Source organism: Arvicola amphibius, chromosome 7, assembly GCF_903992535.2.
Source record: "Arvicola amphibius chromosome 7, mArvAmp1.2, whole genome shotgun sequence".
In the NCBI taxonomy this organism is placed as follows: Eukaryota; Metazoa; Chordata; class Mammalia; order Rodentia; family Cricetidae; genus Arvicola; species Arvicola amphibius.
Window position 1 is genome coordinate 93,564,856 of NC_052053.1, and position 21,038 is coordinate 93,585,893.

Below are 21,038 nucleotides of genomic sequence, written 5' to 3' on the forward strand. Positions count from 1 at the left end.
TAATGCCAGGACAGACCGGGCTACACAGAGAAACCCTGTCTCGAAAAACAAAACAAGTTATTTGAGGAGTTGTGCAGAGAGGACCTATGGTGGTCATAGGGGGATGAGCTGGATCTGCTGACTGCGAAGTCAGAAGTGTTTCAGCTTGCTACAGTATCTTACTATAGTATTTCTTCAAACAAGAATTCAAGTGACTGCCACCCCAATCACAGCTCTTGGGACGAGAGTGGACCACCGCGGAAGTCTGGCGCAGCTCGGGGAGCCGGTGGGGGGAATGTAGGGAAGAGGTCTGCAGGCCCGGAGACACCGTGGGGTAGCCCTCCGGCTCCCACGACTCCCACAGACGCCAAGCCCGGCGTCGCTCAAGGGACGCTGGACTCCTCGGCAACAAGTGGGCACGCGAAGGCGGAGGAAAAGCTCAGCGAGCCGGAAACTCCGAGAACCGCTTCCGGGTCAGGGGGCAGGAGCCACCATGGAAGCTCACTGGGCCGCGGGGCCGCCTAAGCCGTTGGCGGGCTTCTGAGGCGAGTGAGGCGGTGCACGGCCGGCGCTGCCCGCCGTGGATCCGCGGGCCTCCGCCATGTCGGTGCTGGGCGAGTACGAGCGACACTGCGATTCCATCAACTCGGACTTTGGAAGCGAGTCCGGGGGTGGCGGGGACTCGGGCCCGGGGCCCAGCGCCAGCCCGGGGCCGCGAGCCGGCGGCGCGGCGGAGCAGGAGGAGCTGCACTACATCCCCATCCGCGTCCTGGGCCGCGGCGCCTTCGGGGAGGCCACGCTGTACCGCCGCACCGAGGTAGCGGCCCTCGCCTCCGGCCACCGCCGGGCCGCCCCGCGCCCTCCTTCCCGGCCCCGCTTGCCAGCCCCGCTTGCCCTCTGTGTGCAGGCGTCTGCTGGGTTCATACCTCAGGGGGCTCCACCGCGCTTTCGGTTCACCCGCACTAGGAAGTTGCTTTGATCACCTCTGTCACTGTCACTTTGACTTCACCGGGCGAACCGAGCGAGTCACTGAGCAGTCTTTTGAATTTTCGTTTTCCCGTTTGTAATTGGACTTAGCAATAACTACCCTAAAAAAAGTTATCTTTACTTTTTTAGAGGTTATTTTGAGATCCAAACGAAGGTGCTTTGCACGTTGTGAACAGTCATACATCTGTTCAAGGTCGGGATGGGGAGTTGGTGTATACTTCTGAATACCCCCAGTGACATCAACTCTGCTCGTAGTGTCGTTATTTTTAAGTTCATAAATGATCATCCAGTTGGAGGATTTTCCAGGAAGATCATCGTATCTTTTTTTTTTTTTTTTTCCTCCTTGCTAATCCTTCAGTGCTTGTGTAAGGAAAATACTTCATTGGTGTAGCTAGTTCTTAACTATTGGAGGGATAAGGACCCCTTTCTTTGAGAACCCGGGAAAGAACCCGGGAAAGCCATCTTTCCCACCTTGCATAAGTTCAAGTCCTTTGGAGAGACCCAGAGATCACTGACTCTCAAATTAAGAATATGCACTGATTTAAAACCCTGTAGTGATGGTTCTGCTCCCCAAAACTCACCATGCATTGGGCTTAATCACTCCAGCCTTAAAGCTCTAGCTTTAGGGTAAACATTTAGTGAGAACTTGCTAAGTCTGCAGAAGGTGATTCATCCACCTGCAATGCTAGCGTCTGCTCCCAGCCAGCCTTTTTTTGGGGCTGAGGATGAAACAGGCTCTGCCAATGCTACGGAAGGCATTCTACCACCGGGCCACACCTCCAGCCCCCGCGTGTGCTGCTCTAACAGTGGTAGAACAATGTCTTTAGTAGTAGTCTGTATTCTTACTCGTGCTCAAAATGAGTGTCCATGCTGTTTTCTAGCATTGAAGCCAGTGTATTTAAGTGGCCTACTCATTCAAGGTTTAGAATAAATCTTAGACAATAGTCTCACGTTTCTTTCCTTTGTTAGCGTGTTGGACTTGTATACTAGCTTTGAGTTCCTTTTTTATCACGCTTCTCAGAACCGTGTGGCATTATCTGTATCACCCACTGTTTCTTAGATCTGGATTTACAAAGCTTATCAGAAGCAACCCTTCCCCTCTACTTAGAGTTTGGTGAGAAGGCCAGTCAGCCTTGTGAGTAAGCAGGGTTTCAGGCGCGGAGATATGTCAGGAAAAAGAATGGGGGACTCTGAGTGCACAGGTGCCAAAATAAGAGAATGGCTCACTTACATGTATGATAAAAGGGCCAGAGTTTTCCAGAAGAGAGTTTTAAAGGCCTTGCAGAAGTAGTCTACAGGAATGCTAATGTCAGTGAGGATGCTGGTAGGACAGGAACCAGGATCTAAAGAATTTAGAAGTGTCCCAGAATCAAGTTAGGGCATTTTACATGGAAGTAACTGCAGATTATAAGGATTAAAAAAATAATAAGAATAGGACGTTCTGACCTGAAAGAATAAATAAAAATTATGAAGTTTAAATATATGGAATCAGGCAGGCTTAATACTTTGATTTTACAAGGCCCCGTTGTCAGCTGTTTTCAGTTGTATTTTGTATAACTTTTTCAAGATTTTTCCTCATGGAATGGCATTAGCTCATCATTGTAGACATAGTGTAGGCTAGTACCAAACAATGTAGTGTTTAATGAAATCTTATGGGATATTTGTGTACATTAGCTGTAGAGGCTGCCGTGTGTTCTCTCTCCTGCATTCTAGCAATACCAAAAGCCCTTTATGACTAGGGACCAGTAGCATCCCTCGGTAGAGTCCTTAGCTCTGCTCTCGTCTAAGACTTCTACCTGAACTGATACAGTGCAAATTAAGGGCAGCAACAAAAGTAATAGTTTCATGTTTTTCTACATTTATTTTTTTTGTGCATTTATTATTATGTGTGTGGAGGGGTCAGAGGACAACTTGTGGGTGTCAGTTCCTCCACCATGCAGGCTCTGGGACTTGACTTCAAGTCATTAGGTTTGGCAGTAAGCACCTTTACCCACTGAGCCATCTTGCCAGCCCTTAGAATGGGCTTTTTTCTTTTAAAGATTTAGTTTTATTTTTAGTTCGCTGTCTATACATGGGTATATGCAAGTGAGTGCAGGTCCCCTCAGAGGTCAAGGGCGTTGGATCCCACCTTGCTCCTCCCAAGAGCTAGTTACAGGCACTCGTGAGCTGCCCAAGGTTGACACCGGCAATCAAACTCTGGTCCTCTGCAAAAGCAATACACCCACTTAAACACAGCCATCTCTCTAGGCAGGGAAATTATACATTAAGCCTTACTTCCCCTAGTTCTTCAGCAAATTATAATAATTGTGTGCAGAACCTTTAAAGTCTATTAAAAGGAAAAAGTAAAGAGTCATTCTTTGCCCCTCTAGGAGGTTTTCTTTCTAGGTTCACAGGTTGGGTATGGATCCATGCACTGCCAGGCAAGAAGAAAACACAATGCTCCTGCTACTGTGTTGTAGGATGACTCACTGGTGGTGTGGAAGGAAGTTGATCTGACTCGACTTTCTGAAAAGGAGCGTCGCGATGCCTTGAATGAGATTGTCATTCTGGCACTGCTGCAGCACGACAACATCATTGCCTACTACAACCACTTCATGGACAACACCACCCTGCTGATTGAGCTGGAGTATTGTAATGGTAAGGCCGCGTTCGGTGGAGACACCCACGACCCAACTGCAGCGAGGGAGAGGAGTGTGGGAAGATGGACAGGGATAGACTGGTGGATTCCGGAGTAGGAAGGGTTGAGGTCTTGGAGAGTATGGAGGGGAGTTCCCATCCATCGTCACTTTCTTGTAGGTCCATTTCTGGCCATCTTCAAATTATTCTTACTGTGTTTTGTTGGGGGAGGATAGGTTCTTTCTGGGTTTTTAGTTGTTTTTGTTTGGTTTTGTGAGTCTCGCTGTGTCTCAGGCTGATGAAGAACTCAATATCTAACCCAGACTGGCGTAGAACTGGTAGCAGTCCTCCTGCTTCTGCCTCCCCAGCGCTGAGATTTTGAGCCACCACTCCTGGCTCTTTAAATTATTTTCAGTTGTATTTTGCATAACATTTTCAAGATTTTTCCTCATGGAATGGCATTAGCTCATCATTGTAGACATAGTGTAGGCTAGTACCAAACAATGTAGTGTTTAATGAAATCTTATGGGATATTTGTGTACATTAGCTTCAGTTAATGCTGTCCTACTCATAAGTGCTCTAAAGATCATAAATGAATGAGAACAATAGCATGATGTGGCCTTATTTTTCTGGTCTCTGATTTCTGTGATGAATTTTCTTATAGATAGCAACTCTGTCTAGTTGTTTAGAAACAAAATACTGGGGCTGGAGAGATAGACCTCATCCAGAGGTCCTGTGTTCAATTCTCAGCAACCACATGGTGGCTCACAACCAGTGTATTGAGATTTGGTGCCCTCTTCTGGTGTGTAGGGATACATGCAAGCAGACCACTGTATAATAAATAAATAAATAAATAAGTAAATATTTAAAAAATACCTACTGACCTCATTTCCCAAGTTCCATTGCTCTTTCACCTTAAGCAAAATAACAACATTGTTTCCTCATCTTAAATGAGTTTGTTGATTCTAAAGATTTATTGAGTTCTTGTACGTTGCAAGTGTTTGATACAGACCTTACTATACACAAGAGTCCCCAGAGCCCTTTTCTGAGCTGAGGAGGCACCAGCATATTCACCTGCACTGTTTCTGGCTCTAAACAGCCCTAAATGTGCAAGTAGTTTTTGAATGAGCACAAACCTTACATAATCCACTTCCTTTGTGCTTAGGGGAACTAGAAAAAATGATTTTCTTATTTTTTTCTCTCCATTACTGAATTGCAGGGGAGGAGAACTGTAAAACTTTAATCATAAACTGGAGCTGTGGGTAGGAAATAAGATGAAGTTTATACTCCTTCCACAGGAAAAAGTAAAAACTTAAAAGAAATAATAAATAACTTAAAATGATCTGGGGTAGACCTTTAATTTTAGGAACCCTCTCTGTGCAAAGCAGGAATTGTTGATAAACACTGTATTTTTAAATCTGTGCATCAGAGGTGTAACCCACAGGTCCTAGTAGTTATGCTAACCAAAGTGCAGATTGCTTCTAGGGAGTCTAGCAGAGAAAATGCTCTGGCTTTGAAGCTGTCCTCTAGAGGCACATGAGTGGTCTCAAGGTTTTCTAAAGCCGATAGTTCCCATTCTCGTATTGAGCCTCTTGTGTTGGGGAGGAGACTTTGGACAAATATTTCTGACTCAGAGATTGGAAGAATTTTGTACCTATGTAAAAAACCAAGAGGGGAGAAATAATTACCTTTGGAAAGGAAGCAGAACCCTTCATTTCCTGATGTCACTTATTAAAACCCCTATTAATACAGGATCTACGCTTTTATCACCACTGAGCTCCTCAACCTGTTTCTTGTTAATTGCAGGAGGGAACCTGTATGACAAAATCCTTCGTCAGAAGGACAAGTTGTTCGAGGAAGAGGTAATTCATGTGTGTGGAAGGAAGCTAGAATTATGTTTAATTCTTGCATTCTGGTTCTGCATTTACTCTTTCAACAATGAAGAGTGTTTTTCTCCTTTTGTTCAGACTCCTTCCAGGCTCTGAGTGATATTCATGAGAAAGGAAACCTCTAACAAGGAAGCTGGCTATAGCTGCTTCCTAACGCTTTACCTCCACACCATGATTCACTATGGGCTTTCTTTCCTGGTTCTATTACTGCATACTGGTATGCCCAGTTTTCTGTACCTTTGCATTCTTCCTGGGGTTCTTTCCACAAGTCTGCTTTACCATCCTGTATGTCATGACCTTGGAACTATTTTAGATGACCTGCGTTTTCTTTTCACCCTTACTACTTTTCTTTGCCTACTCAACCTACCAGCAAGGCTGTCAAGTCATGTTGAGTTGTAACCTCTGGTTGCACTTCTTTTGGGGTGTGTGTGTGCGTGTGCGTGTGCGTGTGTGTGTGTTTGTGTGTCTTTATTTAAATGGAGTTTTTGTTTCTAATCCAAATGTGACTTTGAATCTGCAGATGGTGGTGTGGTACCTTTTTCAGATTGTGTCAGCAGTGAGCTGTATCCATAAAGCTGGGATCCTCCATAGGTAATGACTGGAAAGAAACTTGTGGATTGGAATCTCCACTACCTTCCATTCTCTCCCAGAAGGACCTCCCATTGTCATACTCTTGTCAAAAGAGAGATGTTGTCTTCACTCTCTGAGGGTAGACAGGTTTGTGATCTGAGAAGAATCTCAGCTTCTAAGTCACTGAGCCCTTAGTCATTCTTTTAGTTGTACCCTCAAGTTGAGTTCACTGATCTATCTCTAAAGCCAGAAAGTGCTGGAAAGGGAATTCACCGTGAATGTTTTCTCTGAGGTAGAGTAGTTGGCAATTGTTGTTTCTACTGTAATTTTATTTTGATTTAAATAAAATCCTGTTCATTTTGTATGATTTGGCCAAGTCTTTACTTGATGAAACTTTGGGGAGAAAAGGTTACCATTCGGTTCTTGTAATAGAAGAAAGCCCTTATAAGAACATTTCCACATTATTATATTCTTGCTCACAATTGATTATAACATGCCAGAGTTTCTTTTATTAGTTATTCCATTTAGTTAGACTGTATTTCTTTGAAGATACAGAGTGCCTACATTGCATAGTTATCACTTTTTAACTATATTCTTCCAATTTACCCACATTTTGCAATAAAAAAAGCCAGAGTATGAGCCATATAGAGATTGTGTTATATAATCATTTCACTTTTAGAAAAGTGCCCAGTAGCTTATTTAGACGACTGAAACAGCCTAGGATATTGTTTCTGAGGCATGCAATCTCTTGTGCCTAAACAGATTATTTGAAACTTTGGCACCATCTGTCTGTGAAGGTTTTAATTCAAGGCCTAGCTAGTAGCTGAGAAGGCAGTGTACATCATAAGAGTAGGGTTGTTTGGAGCACTGTTACATCATCTGACTCTTCTCTCGGTAGCCTCACTGATCTGTAAGACACTCGGTTGCTATGAAATCATGCTCTGCCTCTACTTCCTAGGCCCCTTCTTCGGTAGCAAACTGGTGCTGACTGCTGTATGAGGCGTTAAAACCTTGTGACAGAAACCCAAGTGGTGGTAGCACTCACTTTTATTCTGTACAGATCCCAGGAAAGGGGAAGAGGGGAGGTTAGGTCATTGTCACAGGGATTTAATACATGACACCTTCTTTTTCAGAGATATAAAGACATTAAATATTTTTCTGACAAAAGCAAACCTGATAAAGCTTGGAGACTATGGCCTAGCAAAGAAACTTAATTCTGAGTATTCCATGGCTGAGACAGTGAGTATTGCCTTTATCTTGAACTTTTTTTTGAAGTTTTATAAGTGTGCATGTGCGTGTGTGCATGTGCCTGTGCCTGCATGAGTTTATATACACCACATGAGTGTAGGTGCCCACAGAGATCAGAGAGGGTATTGGAGTTACAGGCAGTTGTGAGCCACCTAATGTGGATGCTGGGAGCCATACCTTGGTTCTTTTCAAGAGCAATAAGTACTCTTAACCACAGAGCCATCTCTATAGCCCCCTTAATATGTTCTTTGTTACATTTTGTTTATTTTGTGTGAGTATACATGCGTATGTGCATGCATGCATAGGTGCATAGGGAGCTTATAGGAAAACCCATGGGAGTCACTTCACTCCTTCTACCATGTGGATCCTGAGGATCAAACTAAGATGTCAGGTTTGGCACCAAGTCCCATTAGCAGCTGAGCCATCCTACCTAATTAACAAAGATAATTAAGGCCGGGCGGTGGTGGCACACACTCAGAGGTAGGCGGATCTTTGTGAGTTCGAGGCCAGCCTCCTGTGTGAGCTTTGAACCACTGAGCTTTAGTCTTCCAAGCTATCCATAGTGGGTTACCAAAAATTGCCCTTTGGTAAGTGACTCAGGAGTTGCTATGAATACTGTTTCTCCTGCTCTGCTGGACTGGTCCTCTACCCATTGACCCCCTGAGCTGAATTCCCAGTGTCACTATTTCTCCTTGAGTTGGCATCATATCATGAAAACCTTTTTGCAACTGACTGATGGACGTTTTGTGATTGTTATTGCTAATTCCTATAATTTAGCTATTGAAGTGTTTATATGGTTACCCAAGAAGAGAAGATAATTCTGTATTTCTTGTTTTTGTTGTTTAGCTTGTGGGTACTCCATATTACATGTCTCCAGAGCTCTGCCAAGGAGTAAAGTACAATTTCAAGTCTGATATCTGGGCAGTTGGCTGTGTCATTTTTGAACTACTTACTCTAAAAAGAACATTTGATGCCACAGTAAGTTGGATTTTGCCCCATATATCTTTGCAATGTGATACAGTTGAAGTGAATCAACTTTATTTATCTCTGAATTTCTGATTTCCTGAACAGAAATCACCTGTAGTAAAACAAACAAATACAAAAGCATGTAGTTACATTCTGGGTTACAGTCTGTAATTAAAATGCTATAGCACAGGTTTATCTCCAGCTTGATTTCATTTGTTGAGATGACCACAAGCAAGCAGTTGGAACACTGAACTTGAATTTGTTGACTATAATTTTAAAATAGTCTCTTAGAGTCACCTGTGTGACTCTACAGTTTGGAAAACTGTTCCATTTCTTATACTTTAGCTACATCAGTTTAGTCTTATTTTCAAGCTAAAACAAATAACGTATAACACTTACCAAAGTATTTTGAAACATCACACACTCTCTAAGTAAGGATCACCTTTGTTTCTGTGGACAGCAAACCTCTTTAAATCTTTTTTTCTTTTCTCTTCTTTAAACCCTAATGTAAAAACAAACAAAAAACCTGTTTCTCAAACTTTAATACACATTTGGAATCATCTGGACATCTTATTACAGTGTAGATTCTGTTTGATCAGGTAAGGGTGGGATGGGCAAAAGTCTGTGCTTCTCACCAGCTCCCAGATGCCACTGTTGGCTCTACTCCATGGACCTCACTTTGGAGTAGCTGAAGAGGATTCTAATTACCCACTTTGCTACAACCAGGTGTGAGAGTGTAGACAAATCATTTCTGTGGTCCTGCTTCATCACTGTAACATGGAAATGATGTGTATCTCCCCATGGAGATTTTCTGATATCGAATATGGAGAAAAGCAAATGTAAGGTAAAGCAGACTTGCTGGTCTATTTCGAGACCCATTTCTTATCCCAATTGGTATGCCCTCTGATTCTCCCAATGGTAGAGTGGAAGAGAAGCAACTATGGAATACACAGACTTTGGATGGCATGGTGCCTTGCTTTTTACTCTCTGTGATTTTGGTCAAGTTATTTTATATTTCTGAGCTCCGTTTTTCTTGTGTACAAGTCAGTGATCTAATAGTTTCCTTACATTATATTTTTAAAGATAAAAACGATGTGTGTAATATGCCTGTCTGGTTTGTAGTAGTTCCTCAGTCAGGTGATTGTAGCTCTGTTACGCTGTGTTAACTACTGTATCTTAAGATATTTTGTGAATGTTTTACTGGAGGCAGCTTAGTTAGCAAGGGAATTAAGGAAACCAAGAAGCATGCTTAATCGTGCTTCTTTTTTGTGTTGGGGGCACAAGGTCTCCTGTAGAGCACACTGGCCTCACTGTCTATCCAGGGATGACCTTGAACTACTGAATCTCTTGTCTCTGCCTCCCTGAGCTCCTACACCTGGTTGTTTCCCTTTATCTTGAGATTTAGCTGAAGGGTGAGATTGTAATCTGAAGAAACATACTGTTCACTACACGGTCCTGGTTTTGATATCTGTGCTTGAGTTGGATTCATTCCATCCGATAGCAGCAGCACATCTCCCCTTCTTCTCTACACATCCTAATAGTTCTAAGATGGAATCAGCACATACAGAACTGTTGCCACTTCCTGGAGAGTCACAGATACCTCCGGGCACCTGCTTGGTAGAATGCTTTTTGTTTTCCTTTTTAAAATTCTTAGTTATTTTATTGATATGAGTATTTTGTCTGCTTGTATGTCTGTACACCACTTGAGTTCCTGGTGTCTGCAGAAGGTAGAAGAGAGTGTTGGATCCTCTGGAATAGGAGTAGCACATAGTTGTGAGCCATCATGTGGGTGCTGGGAATTGAATGCTGAGCCATTCTTCAGACCTCAGTAATGCTATCTTTATATAACTAGGAGCAATGCGGTCATCCTTTTCTTCTAGAACCCACTCAACCTATGTGTGAAGATTGTGCAGGGGATCCGGGCCATGGAAGTTGACTCTAGTCAGTATTCTTTGGAACTGATCCAGTTGGTCCACGCTTGCCTTGACCAGGTAGGCTTGATGTAGTTATTCATTTATTTCATGTAGCTGCCATGTTTGCGGTATGACATAGATATGAAACACACAAAACCACATCTCCCTTCTCAGACTTGTCTCAGGATAATTCATGGTATCTGTGTGCTTTAGCAAACAAAGCCTTACTTCATTCTACTTTTTAAAACGGCTTTTAAAATATTTATTTATTTTTATTTTATGTGTATTGGTGTTTTGCTTGCACATGTTCGTGTGGCAGCGTCTAATCCCCTGGATCTGAAGTTACAAATCTGAAATTACAGTTGTAAGCTGCCATGTGGTTGCTGGGAACTGAACCCAGGTCCTCTGGAAGAGCAGCCAGTGCTCTTAACAGATAAGAAGTCTCTTCAGCCTTTACTTTTTTCTATTTTGGAAATATGTAATTGTAAGATTTTTTTTTTTTTTTTTGGTTTTTTGAGACAGGGTTTCTCTGCAGCTTTAGAGCCTGTCCTGGAGCTAGCTCTTGTAGACCAGGCTGGTCTCGAACTCACAGAGATCCGCCTACCTCTGCCTCCCGAGTGCTGGGATTAAAGGCGTGCGCCACCACCGCCCGGCTAAGATGATTTTAACATCTAGATTGTATTCCATTTTTTATGGTCCAGTTTTGGTTTTTGTTTTAAACAAGGTGTCATTACATAGCTCAGGCTGGCCTGGAGCTTGCTGTGATCCTCCACTCTCAGCCTCCCAAGTGCTGAAACTCAGTACACCATCACACCTTGTAGGAAGATTAGTTTGATTTTATAAAACTACAGTCATGCTGGGCTGTGGTGGTGTACACCTTTAATTCCATCTCTCAGGAGGCAGAGGCGGGGGTGGGGGGTGGGGGTGGGGGGTGGGATGGATCTCTGTGAGTTCAAGGCCAGCCTGGTCTACAGAGAAAATTCCAGGACAGCTAGGAAACCTGTCTCAGAATAAACAAACAAACAAACAAAAAACCCCTACAGTCAGGTACTATTTTAAATTCTGAACATAAAGAATATATATAGCCATATTAAAGTTCCTTTACTGTGTATTGAGTCCAGTGTTACTGATGGTATGGCCAGAAAGCCACCAACATCAGAATCACCCAGTTTTATATAGAAAAAGAAGATTCCTGGGTCTTACCTCAGACCGCAGAGCCTCGGAATAAAGCCCAGAAATCTCTCTTTACAAGTGCCCGAGGTGACTCATGTGTTAGGCTTTGAAAGTTGCTGTCTTAACTGAGTAGATGAGGTGGGCACATTATACAAATCCTCATTCATAGCAGGGTTTGTCATAGCAAGATGATTGATTAAACATGAGAATGTGGCATACGAATGAAGTCACTTTTGTGAAACAAAGTCTGATTATGACTGGCCAAGAGCTTGCGTTGTAGACCAGGCTGAACACAAAGATTTACCTGTCACCACATCCTGAGTGCTGGCATTAAAGTGTGCTCCCCCACACCTGGCAAGAAACTATAATTTTTTATTATAGTCTTCTTGTTGTTTTAAAATTTTATTTATTCATATATTTTATGTATATGAATGTTCTGTCTTCATGCACACCAGAATTGGGAATCAGATCCCATTACAGATAGTTGTAAGCCACTATGTAGTTGCTGGGAATTGAACTCAGAGCCTCCAGAAGCAGTCAAGTATTCTTAACTGCTGAACCATCTTCCTAGGTCCTTTTTTTGAGAACTTCATATATGGATGCTACATCACCCCTGTTCCCACTCTCCCCCTCTAATTCCTCCTGTGTCCCTCCTCCCAAATTCTTGATTTCTTCTTTAATTATTATTGACACATGTACACATGTCTATAACCTGTGGAGTCCAGAGTCTAGGGAGAGAAGGATAACTTGCACTAGTCCTGGTTATGTAAAGTTAGCATTATTGGGGCTTGAGGGATTGCTCAGCAAGTCCGAGCACTGAGTCCTCTTCCAAAGGACACAGGTTCAATTGCAAGGCAAGCACCCACATGGTGGCTCACAACTATGTGTTATTCCTATTCCAGAGGATCCAACACTCTTGTCTTGTATGTACATGTGTCTAGGGCTGACCACTTGGATTTGGACAACCTATGTAGGAACTCATTTGTGGAGAACTCATTGTTCCTTGTTCAGCAGCATTGACTACTGGTAGCTCTTCATGGAGAGCTGGGACCATGTGAACGTTCCCGTCCTTGTTGACGTATTAACTGGTGGAGTCATGATGCTGGTCTTCCTCAGCAGCCATATTATTGAGAATTCATGGGTGCATTTTCTCTATTGTGTCTAGGAGACAGGATATATTAACAGGCATTTTGGGCCTCTCATTCTTGGAAATTATAATTTTAAAGATGAAAGTATGTGCATATTGTTCTTTAGCTAACTTATCTACAAAAGTAAAATTCTTCATTAGATTCCGTATTGTCCATTCACCTTAAAAGAAAGCTAACCTTTTTTACTGTTTAGGATCCTGAGCAGAGACCCACTGCAGATGAACTTCTGGATCTCCCCCTTCTCAGGAAACGCAGGAGGTAATCTACAAAGAAATCACTTCATCCAGAGATGGTTGACAGTACACGAGGAAGGGTGCTCTTTCCTTCCCCAACACCCTGCTCTCATTGCTTAAGGGTACCTCCTCACTTTTACCTCTTTAACTGTTACTCTGGAATTGTCCTGATAGAACCCAAGAGCTCTCTGTCCCTTCATATCTTTTATTCTACAGCTGAGGCATTAGTAGCCTAAGATTTGCATTTAGGTGCTTAGGGTAGGGTTTTTTTTTTTTTGTTTGGAGACAGGACTTTGCTCTGTAACCCAGGCTGACATCAAACATGCCATCCTCCTGCCTCAGCTTCCCAAGCCCTGAGATTATAGGCCTCCATCAGCTGATTTTTAGTTTTTTGAAGAACCTCCATACTGTAGCATTCTAATTTGTATTATCACCACAGTGGATAAGCCCTGTCTCTCCACATTCTTGCCAGTTATGTTACTTTTCAGCTCTTTTGAGGATGGTCTTCTAATTGGGGCAAGAAAATCTCCCCAGGTTTTGATTTGCTGTCTTGGTGATGGTGATATTGAATTTTTCTTATATATATGTCATTTTGGTTTTTTTTTTTATGTTTAAGGGTGTCTGTTCAAATTACTATTTTAAAAATGAGGTTATCCCAGCACTCAGGAGGCAGAGCAGGCAGATCTCTATGAGTTCGAGCCAGCCTGGTCTACAGAGCAAGTTCCAGGACAGCCAGAGAAACCCTGTTTACAAACAAACAAAAAAATGAGGTTAGGGTTATTTTCTTTTTTTATTTATTTATTTATTAATTATGTATACAATATTCTTTCTGTGTGTATGCCTAAAGGCCAGAAGAGGGCACCAGACCTCATTACAGATGGTTTGTGAGCCACCATGTGGTTGCTGGGAATTGAACTCAGGACTTTTGGAAGAGCAGGCAATGCTCTTAACCGCTGAGCCATCTCTCCAGTCCCTAGGGTTATTTTCTTAATTGAATATTCAAGTTCTTCATGTGTTCAAGAAATTAGCCCCTTATCAGATGAAGCTTCTCAGTATTTTCCCCTACCCTATAGGCTGTTTCTTCACTATGTTGTTTCCTTTGCTGTATAGAAGCTTTTTAATTTGATGTATCCCATGTTTCAGTTTTGCTCTTATTGCCTCTGCTTTGTCTTGTCTATGTTCTGAACCTTTTTTTGAGACAGGGTTTCTCTGTAGCTTTGGAGCCTGTCCTGGAACTAGCTCTTGTAGACCAGGCTGGCCTTGAACTCACAGAGATCCACCTGCCTCTGCCTCCCCAGTGCTGGGATTAAAGTCATGTGCCACCATGGCCCAGCCTTCTAATCCTTCTGTAGTTTAGGGTACAATGAAGTTTTTGTTCCATAATAAATTTTTTCCTGGTTTTTAGTTGTTTTTTTTAATATTTATTTATTATGTATACAATATTCTGTCTGTGTGTATGTCTGCAGGCCAGAAGAGGGCACCAGACCCCACTACAGATGGTTGTGAGCCACCATGTGGTTGCTGGGAATTGAACTCAGGACCTTTGGAAGAGCAGGCGGTGCTTTTAACCACTGAGCCATCTCTACAGCCCTTTTATTTATTCTTGTGCAGTTTAATACATGTATGCCATATATCTTGATCATATCTACCACCAACTCCTCTCTTTCACATCCCCAGAGGCTCCCAGAATTTCCCCCTCCCACCTTCATATCATCTCACTTAAAAAAAACAAACTGTTGCATCTTAGATACTATTGCTGGTCCTGTCGATCACATCTGCACAGGTAGCTCTAAGTTCAGTGAACGCATGAGAACAACAGCCATGCCATGTCAAAAGACAGCCTTTCATAGCTTTCTTCCCATCATCTAGCTCTTAAATTCTCTCAGCTCCCTCTTCCCCAGTGTTTCCTGAGCCTTGTTGTTTTATAATCAGTATTTCAATATCTAGAATTATGTGTTATAGAGCCTATATGTTTCTATTTATGTTCTGTGCATATTAAGGCACTATTATCATTCGTGATTCATTAAGCTTGTTTAAATTTATATATAGCTTATTTTTCAACAATAAAATCATGGCTTTTATTTCTTTTTTTTTGTTTGTTTGTTTTTTGTTTTTTCGAGACAGGGTTTCCCTGTAGTTTCTAGAGCCTGTCCTGGATCTAGCTCTTGTAGACCAGGCTGGTCTCGAACTCAGAGATCCGCCTGCCTCTGCCTCCCGAGTGCTGGGATTAAAGGTGTGCGCCACCACCGCCTGGCTGTGGCTTTTATTTCTTAACTAAATTTTTTAATTAATTTTAATTAAATATTTTATTTTGTGCTTTGTAAAATATAAGATGCCGTATTCTAGGCAGAGAAAAAAATAGAATGAAAAGCATAAATACAGTAAGTTGTGTAAAATACTCTGGAGACACAAATTTTATTTGGCTAGATTAGTGATTCTAGAGCTGGCCAAGTTCTCTGAAGAGCTTTCAAAAGTTATTGATGCCTGAGAATTCTACACATAAATTTGTGTAGAATGGTGAGCCTGGCTGGAATACAGGTTGTGAGTAAAGAGAAAAATGGTGGGGACTCTTGAAGGACAAACTTAGTTCACAAGAGAGTGCACAGGCTGGAAAGATGATTTAGGGGTTAAACATTTGCTGCGTTTGCAGAGGATCTGAGTTCAATTCCAGCACTCACTTGAGGCAGCTCACAGCCACTGTAACTCCAATTCCAGGTAATCTGACTCCTCTAGCCTCAGCTAGCATCTGCATTCATGTGCATATATGCCCCCCACACACAAATAAAAATAGAATAAATCTTAAAAAGAAAGAGAGTACAGAAGAATTAGGTGTTTGAATTAGAAGACAGTTTATGTAACGAGAGGGATGCCTAAAGAAGTTGGGCAGTAGAACTTGCATCCCTTGTTGGGTTAGTTTAGGACATAAGGACTGATTGGGATTCTCCCAAGCAAGGCTGGCCAGGAGGCGCTGCTGTGCTTTTGAGTCAGAAGAGAAGCGAAGCTGCCTAGAACCAAGGTAGAGAGATTGGGCAGGAAGTGTAGCAGAAAGGGTACAGTAGTTTAGTATAATGTTGTATAGCAATGAAAGGCCACAGCCATTGGGAGGTCACAAGTTCAAGGCCAGTCTGTACTATATAGGAAGACCCTATGTCAGGGGAGAGGAGAGAAGGGAGGGAGAGAGGAAATTTTAAAAGGTGCTGTGTAAGAAGACTACAGAAATGGCATGGTGAAGAAAGGGAGAGGAGAGTCAGAGTTGACAAGAGTTGATTAGAGGAGAAGGAAGGATTGTCAGTTATAAAAATAGCGAACTCAGAAAGAAAAGCTGGCTTGGCAGAAAGATAACAAGCCCAGGATTGAGATGTTGTGTTTGTGAGTCAGTGGGCAGACCAGATGGAGAGGCTCTAAGGACTCCCTATTCCAGTCTGGACCATTTCTCATACATATAAAGCAAAGACCTCAAATGCTGCCACCTTGTATTTAACAAGTCATACACCGTCAGGCCTGTGTAACTCAGTTGTACAAGGAATGCATATGGTTATAAGATTTAGTCCATGAAATGTATTAAAGGAACATGGTTGCAATGTACCTAGTATTTACTCACATAACTTTATTTTTCTTTTGGTAGAGAGATGGAAGAAAAAGTCACCCTGCTTAATGCACCTACAAAGAGACCAAGGTAATACTCAGGAGACTCTGGGAGTGTTATGAATCCTCAGTTCCGGATATGGGAGGCTTACTTGAGCCTATGCATTATTTGATCCCCACAACCTGTGTGTCAATTTCAGAGCCACCATAGGCTTAAATGTCTGATAGTCATTTCTTGTCTTTTATTTTTTAAGATTTATTTGTGTGGGCTGGAGAGATGACTCAGCGGTTAAGAGCATTGCCTGCTCTTCCAAAAGTCCTGAGTTCAATTCCTAGCAACCACATGGTGGCTCATAACCATCTGTAATGAGATCTGGTGCCCTCGTCTGGCCTGCAGGCATACATGCAGACAGAATACTGAGAATACTGTATACATAATAAATAAATAAATCTTAAAAAAATAAAAAGATTTTTGTGTATGAGAGAGAGAGAGAGAGAGAGGGAGAGAGAGAGAGAGAGCACCTATATCTGTGTCTGTGTCTGCATTGTGTGCATGCAGGTACCTTCAAAGACCAGAACACTGCATTGACTCCCCTGGAGCTAGACTTTCAGACAGTTATGAGCCACCTGATATGGCTGCTGGAAACTGTTCTCTGAAAGAGCTCTGCACACTGCTGAACCATCTCTCCAGCCCCTACTGAGTGTTCTTGTTGTTTTGTATGCTTTTTTAATGTGTGTGACTGTTTTGCCTACTTGTAGTCTGTGTACGTGTGTGCCTGGTCTCTGTAGAGGCCACAAGGTATCAGATCCCTTGGAACTGGAGTTTGAGCTATCACTGAGTACTGAGAATCAAACCTGAATCCTCTGGAAGAGCAACTAGTACTCTTAGTCACTACGCCCTTTCTAGCCTTCAGATAGTCTTTTCTAAAGAGAAAAAGAAAGCCATAAATTTCCCCTCAAAATAAAGTGGATGTTAGTATCATGATGAATGTTTTAAAAACGGAGCTGTTAGGGACTGGCTGGTATCTGGTCTGGCTGAGCTGTGATAAGGCGTGTTATGAAAAGGAGCTGAAAGAACATACTTTCTCATGCCAAAATTGGTAGTTTTCCCAAGGGAATAGTCTTTTTTTTAATTTAAGGTTTATTTATTTATTATGTATACAACATTCTGCCTCCTTGTATGCCCGCGCACCAGAAGAGGTCACCAGACCTCATAGATGGTTGTGAGCCACCATGTGATTGCTGGGAATTGAACTCAGGACTTCTAGAAGAGCAGCCTGTGCTCTTAACCACTAAGCCATCTCTCCAGCCCCCTCTTTTTTTTAAAAAAAAAAAAAAAAGAAACATACATCACACTGCTCTAAAGATCAAATCAAGTTTTCATGTTTGCTATGCAAGCACTAAGCTACATCCCCAGTCTGATTAGAAACAACTTTTATGTTAAATATGCCTTTGTTGGGACTTGCTGGCAGGTCAAGCACTGTGACTGAAACACCCATTGCTGTGGTAACGTCACGAACCAGTGAAGTCTATGTTTGGGGTGGTGGAAAATCTACACCCCAGAAATTGGATGTCATCAAGAGTGGCTGTAGTGCCCGACAGGTGTGCGCAGGGAACACCCACTTTGCTGTGGTCACTGTGGAGAAGGAACTCTACACTTGGGTGGTAAGTAGAGTAGGCTACAAGCCCCATTGCATCTGGACTGTAGGCGTCTGTTAGCTGTCCTTGTGCTGAGGAAAGAGACGGGCGATCGGACATGAGCCCTGTGAGGGCAGCTGTGGCTGTGCAGTTTATCATGGAGCTCCACTTCTAGGGCGTAGTGGTCACCTAGTAATGGGTTCTGGATAAATGGATGAGAGAGGAAAAGAAAATTGAGAGAACCTTGGGTTTGGGTTCAGAAGACTGGGCTGTCTGTCACAGACAACTAGATGATTTCAGCTATGTCAGGTACTTGTGTTCTGTGATCATGAGGTTAGAGCAGCTAGTACCTGTGAAATAGCTTTGTAACAAAGGAAGGACTTGGCATGTCAGAAAACCTCCCACTCATGAATGAAAATAGCCAAGAGTTTCCCTTTGTTGTCCTCTGACTTTGGGCTCTGTCTTTCAGCTTTTGTTGTTGTTTATTGTTGCATTTTTATTTTTTATTTTTTGAGACAGAATCTTAACTCTGTAGCCAAGGCTGATCTAGAATTTGCAGCCTCCCAAGTGCTAAAGTTCTAGGTGTGTACCACCAATTTTTTTTTCTGCCTTTTCCAGATCTCCAACTCCCCCCACCTACAGTACAGCTTCCATCCTTGCCACACAGTTACCAGATGATCTATAAACTACTAAAATAAACACCCTTTGTCCTGACCTAGGTTGACTTCTCTGTAACACCTAGCACAATTGACTGCTCCCTCCTTGAGGTTCTGTTTTGACTTGACTTTCATAATAGCTTGTTCTCTTGGCTTTCTAGTTCATTACTGTGCCTTCTGTAGGTGCATTTCAGGCTACTTGCTACTCCCCAGTCCTGCCCTGATCCTGCTTCCTCTCTGAGGGAGCTCTTCTGTTTTTCAGTGGCTTCAACTTTTTTCATAGGTGCATTGTGTGAGAGTAGACTATGAGTAATTGTAAAATGTTAAAAGAATAAGTGATTTGGCCTTGTCAAGGGATGACCTTGTCCCTTAAAGAGTTAGCTTGAGGCAGCTGCCTGAAATGGAATGAAAGTAATACCTTACAACTATTTATTAAAGGGTTTGTACCTGAGTCGGTGCATGGAGAGATTGCTGTCTCTATGAAACTGTTGCAAAACCATGAGGACTGTTCTCATCACTGTGTCCTTGATAGTACCAAATTCTCTTTTTCATTATTTTTGTTTTCTCTTTTTTCTTTTGATATAGCTATAATCTTTTTAACTGTTCTGTTTTAAGGAAGCCGACCAAAGTTTATAAAACTTCTAGTTCAGGTGGTTTTCAAGAGGTTGTATTCATTTAAAAAGTGTTCTGGTTAGTTTTTGTCAACTTGACACGAACTAGTCACCTGGAAAAAGGCAACTGCAGTTTACGAATTGCCTCCATCAGATTGGAATATTGTGGGGCATATTCTTCTGCTTTTAGTTCCTGACTTGAGTTCCTTCCTGGCCTTCCTTGCTGATAGACTATAAACTGTAAGCCCTTTCCTTGCCAAGTTGCTTTAAATCATGGTATTTATCACAGCAGCAAATTAGAACAGAAAGCAATCAAATTAAACTCTATAATGAACTTTTCAGCATCACCCATAGTTCAACATGTAGTTCACCTTACACTAAAATAATGACAAAATTTGAAATTTGTCCTGATGCCTGATGGATATGAATCTGGATGTGTTTTAAAGTCTTCTTTACCTGTAGGTAGAGGTTTATATTAACCTTTGAAATGCTTTATCTTACCAAGGCGTAGCCGTGAACACCTTTAATCCCAGCACTCAAGAGACAGCTTGTCCAACCTGGTCTACAGAGAGTTAGTGTGAGGAGAGCCAGTGCTATATAGTGAAAACTTATTACCCTTCCCCACTTATTTTTCTTCATAAGTGATGTTAAAGATTAACTTTTATTGTAAAACGTTAAAACTTCACAAGATCTCTTTTTTAACAGAACATGCAAGGGGGCACTAAACTACACGGTCAGCTAGGACATGGAGACAAAGCTTCCTATCGACAGCCAAAGCATGTGGAAAAGTTGCAAGGGAAAGCTATCCACCAAGTGTCATGTGGTGATGATTTCACTGTTTGTGTGACAGGTAAGCCACTTACAAAAAAACATCTTGAGTACATTTAATATGGGACATTGTGCTAATGCTGTGCAATTTTAGTTGAGGTTTTATGGCAAAAGACTACCAAAAAAAAACCCCAAAACATTAAGCAAAATATTAATAACAACATTCCCAAGCCTGGGGAGAATAGCTCAGAGCACTTGTATAGCAGAGGCCATAAGTTCAATTCCCAACACTAAGACAAACAAAAGAAACTTCCCAGGTTGCTATGATGTGTAGTGATGAGCAAGGAGAAGAAAGGTGGATAATGGAGAAGATGTGAGATAGGAGAAAGCTACTGTGTGTCCTATTTAGGCTTTGCACAGCACAAAATCAGGATAAAAGTTACATTTAATTTTTTTTTTTTTTTTTTTTTTGGTTTTTCGAGACAGGGTTTCCCTGTAGTTTCTAGAGCCTGTCCTGGATCTAGCTCTTGTAGACCAGGCTGGCCTTGAACTCAGAGATCCGCCTGCCTCTGCCTCCCGAGTGCTGGGATTAAAGGTGTGCGCCACCACCGCCCGGCTACATTTAGTTTTGATTTATCATACTTTATAAGTCCTCAGTATTTTTTTCTTTTCTTTTTTTCAAGACAGGGTTTCTCTGTGTAAAAACTTGGCTGTCCTGTAACTTACTTTGCAGACCAGGCTGGTGTCGAACTTACAGAGATCTGTCTGCCTCTGCGTCCCGAGTGCTAGGATTAAGGCATGTGCCACCACCGCCTGACTTTGTTTTTGGTTTTTCAAGACAGGGTTTCTCTGTGTCACAGCCCTGGCTGTCCTGGAACTCATGCTGTAGACCAGGCTGTCCTCGAACTCACAGAGATCTGTCTGCCTCACCTCCCAATTGCTGGGATTAAAGGTGGGCACCACCACCTCCTGGCTACTTTTTAATCCTATGTATATGTGTATATCTGAATGTGGGTTTGTGCACATGAGTGTAATACTTATTGTGAAGGCTGAAGGAG

The 21,038-nt window shown here is 42.3% G+C and overlaps 1 protein-coding gene across 1 annotated transcript in view; it reads left to right on the top strand.

The window, feature by feature from the left end:
• Positions 1-458: 458 nt before the first annotated feature.
• Nek9 (NIMA related kinase 9) overlaps positions 459-21,038 on the top strand; it is a 38,835-nt gene continuing 18,255 nt past the window's right edge. The window contains exons 1-11 of the mRNA XM_038336657.2: positions 459-796; positions 3,426-3,603; positions 5,389-5,444; positions 5,992-6,062; positions 7,175-7,280; positions 8,136-8,267; positions 10,136-10,246; positions 12,683-12,747; positions 16,348-16,398; positions 17,780-17,972; positions 19,918-20,062. Of these exons, the coding sequence (XP_038192585.1) occupies positions 581-796; positions 3,426-3,603; positions 5,389-5,444; positions 5,992-6,062; positions 7,175-7,280; positions 8,136-8,267; positions 10,136-10,246; positions 12,683-12,747; positions 16,348-16,398; positions 17,780-17,972; positions 19,918-20,062 (1,324 nt within the window). The 5' untranslated portion in view covers positions 459-580. The remainder of the gene's footprint in view (positions 797-3,425; positions 3,604-5,388; positions 5,445-5,991; positions 6,063-7,174; positions 7,281-8,135; positions 8,268-10,135; positions 10,247-12,682; positions 12,748-16,347; positions 16,399-17,779; positions 17,973-19,917; positions 20,063-21,038) is intronic.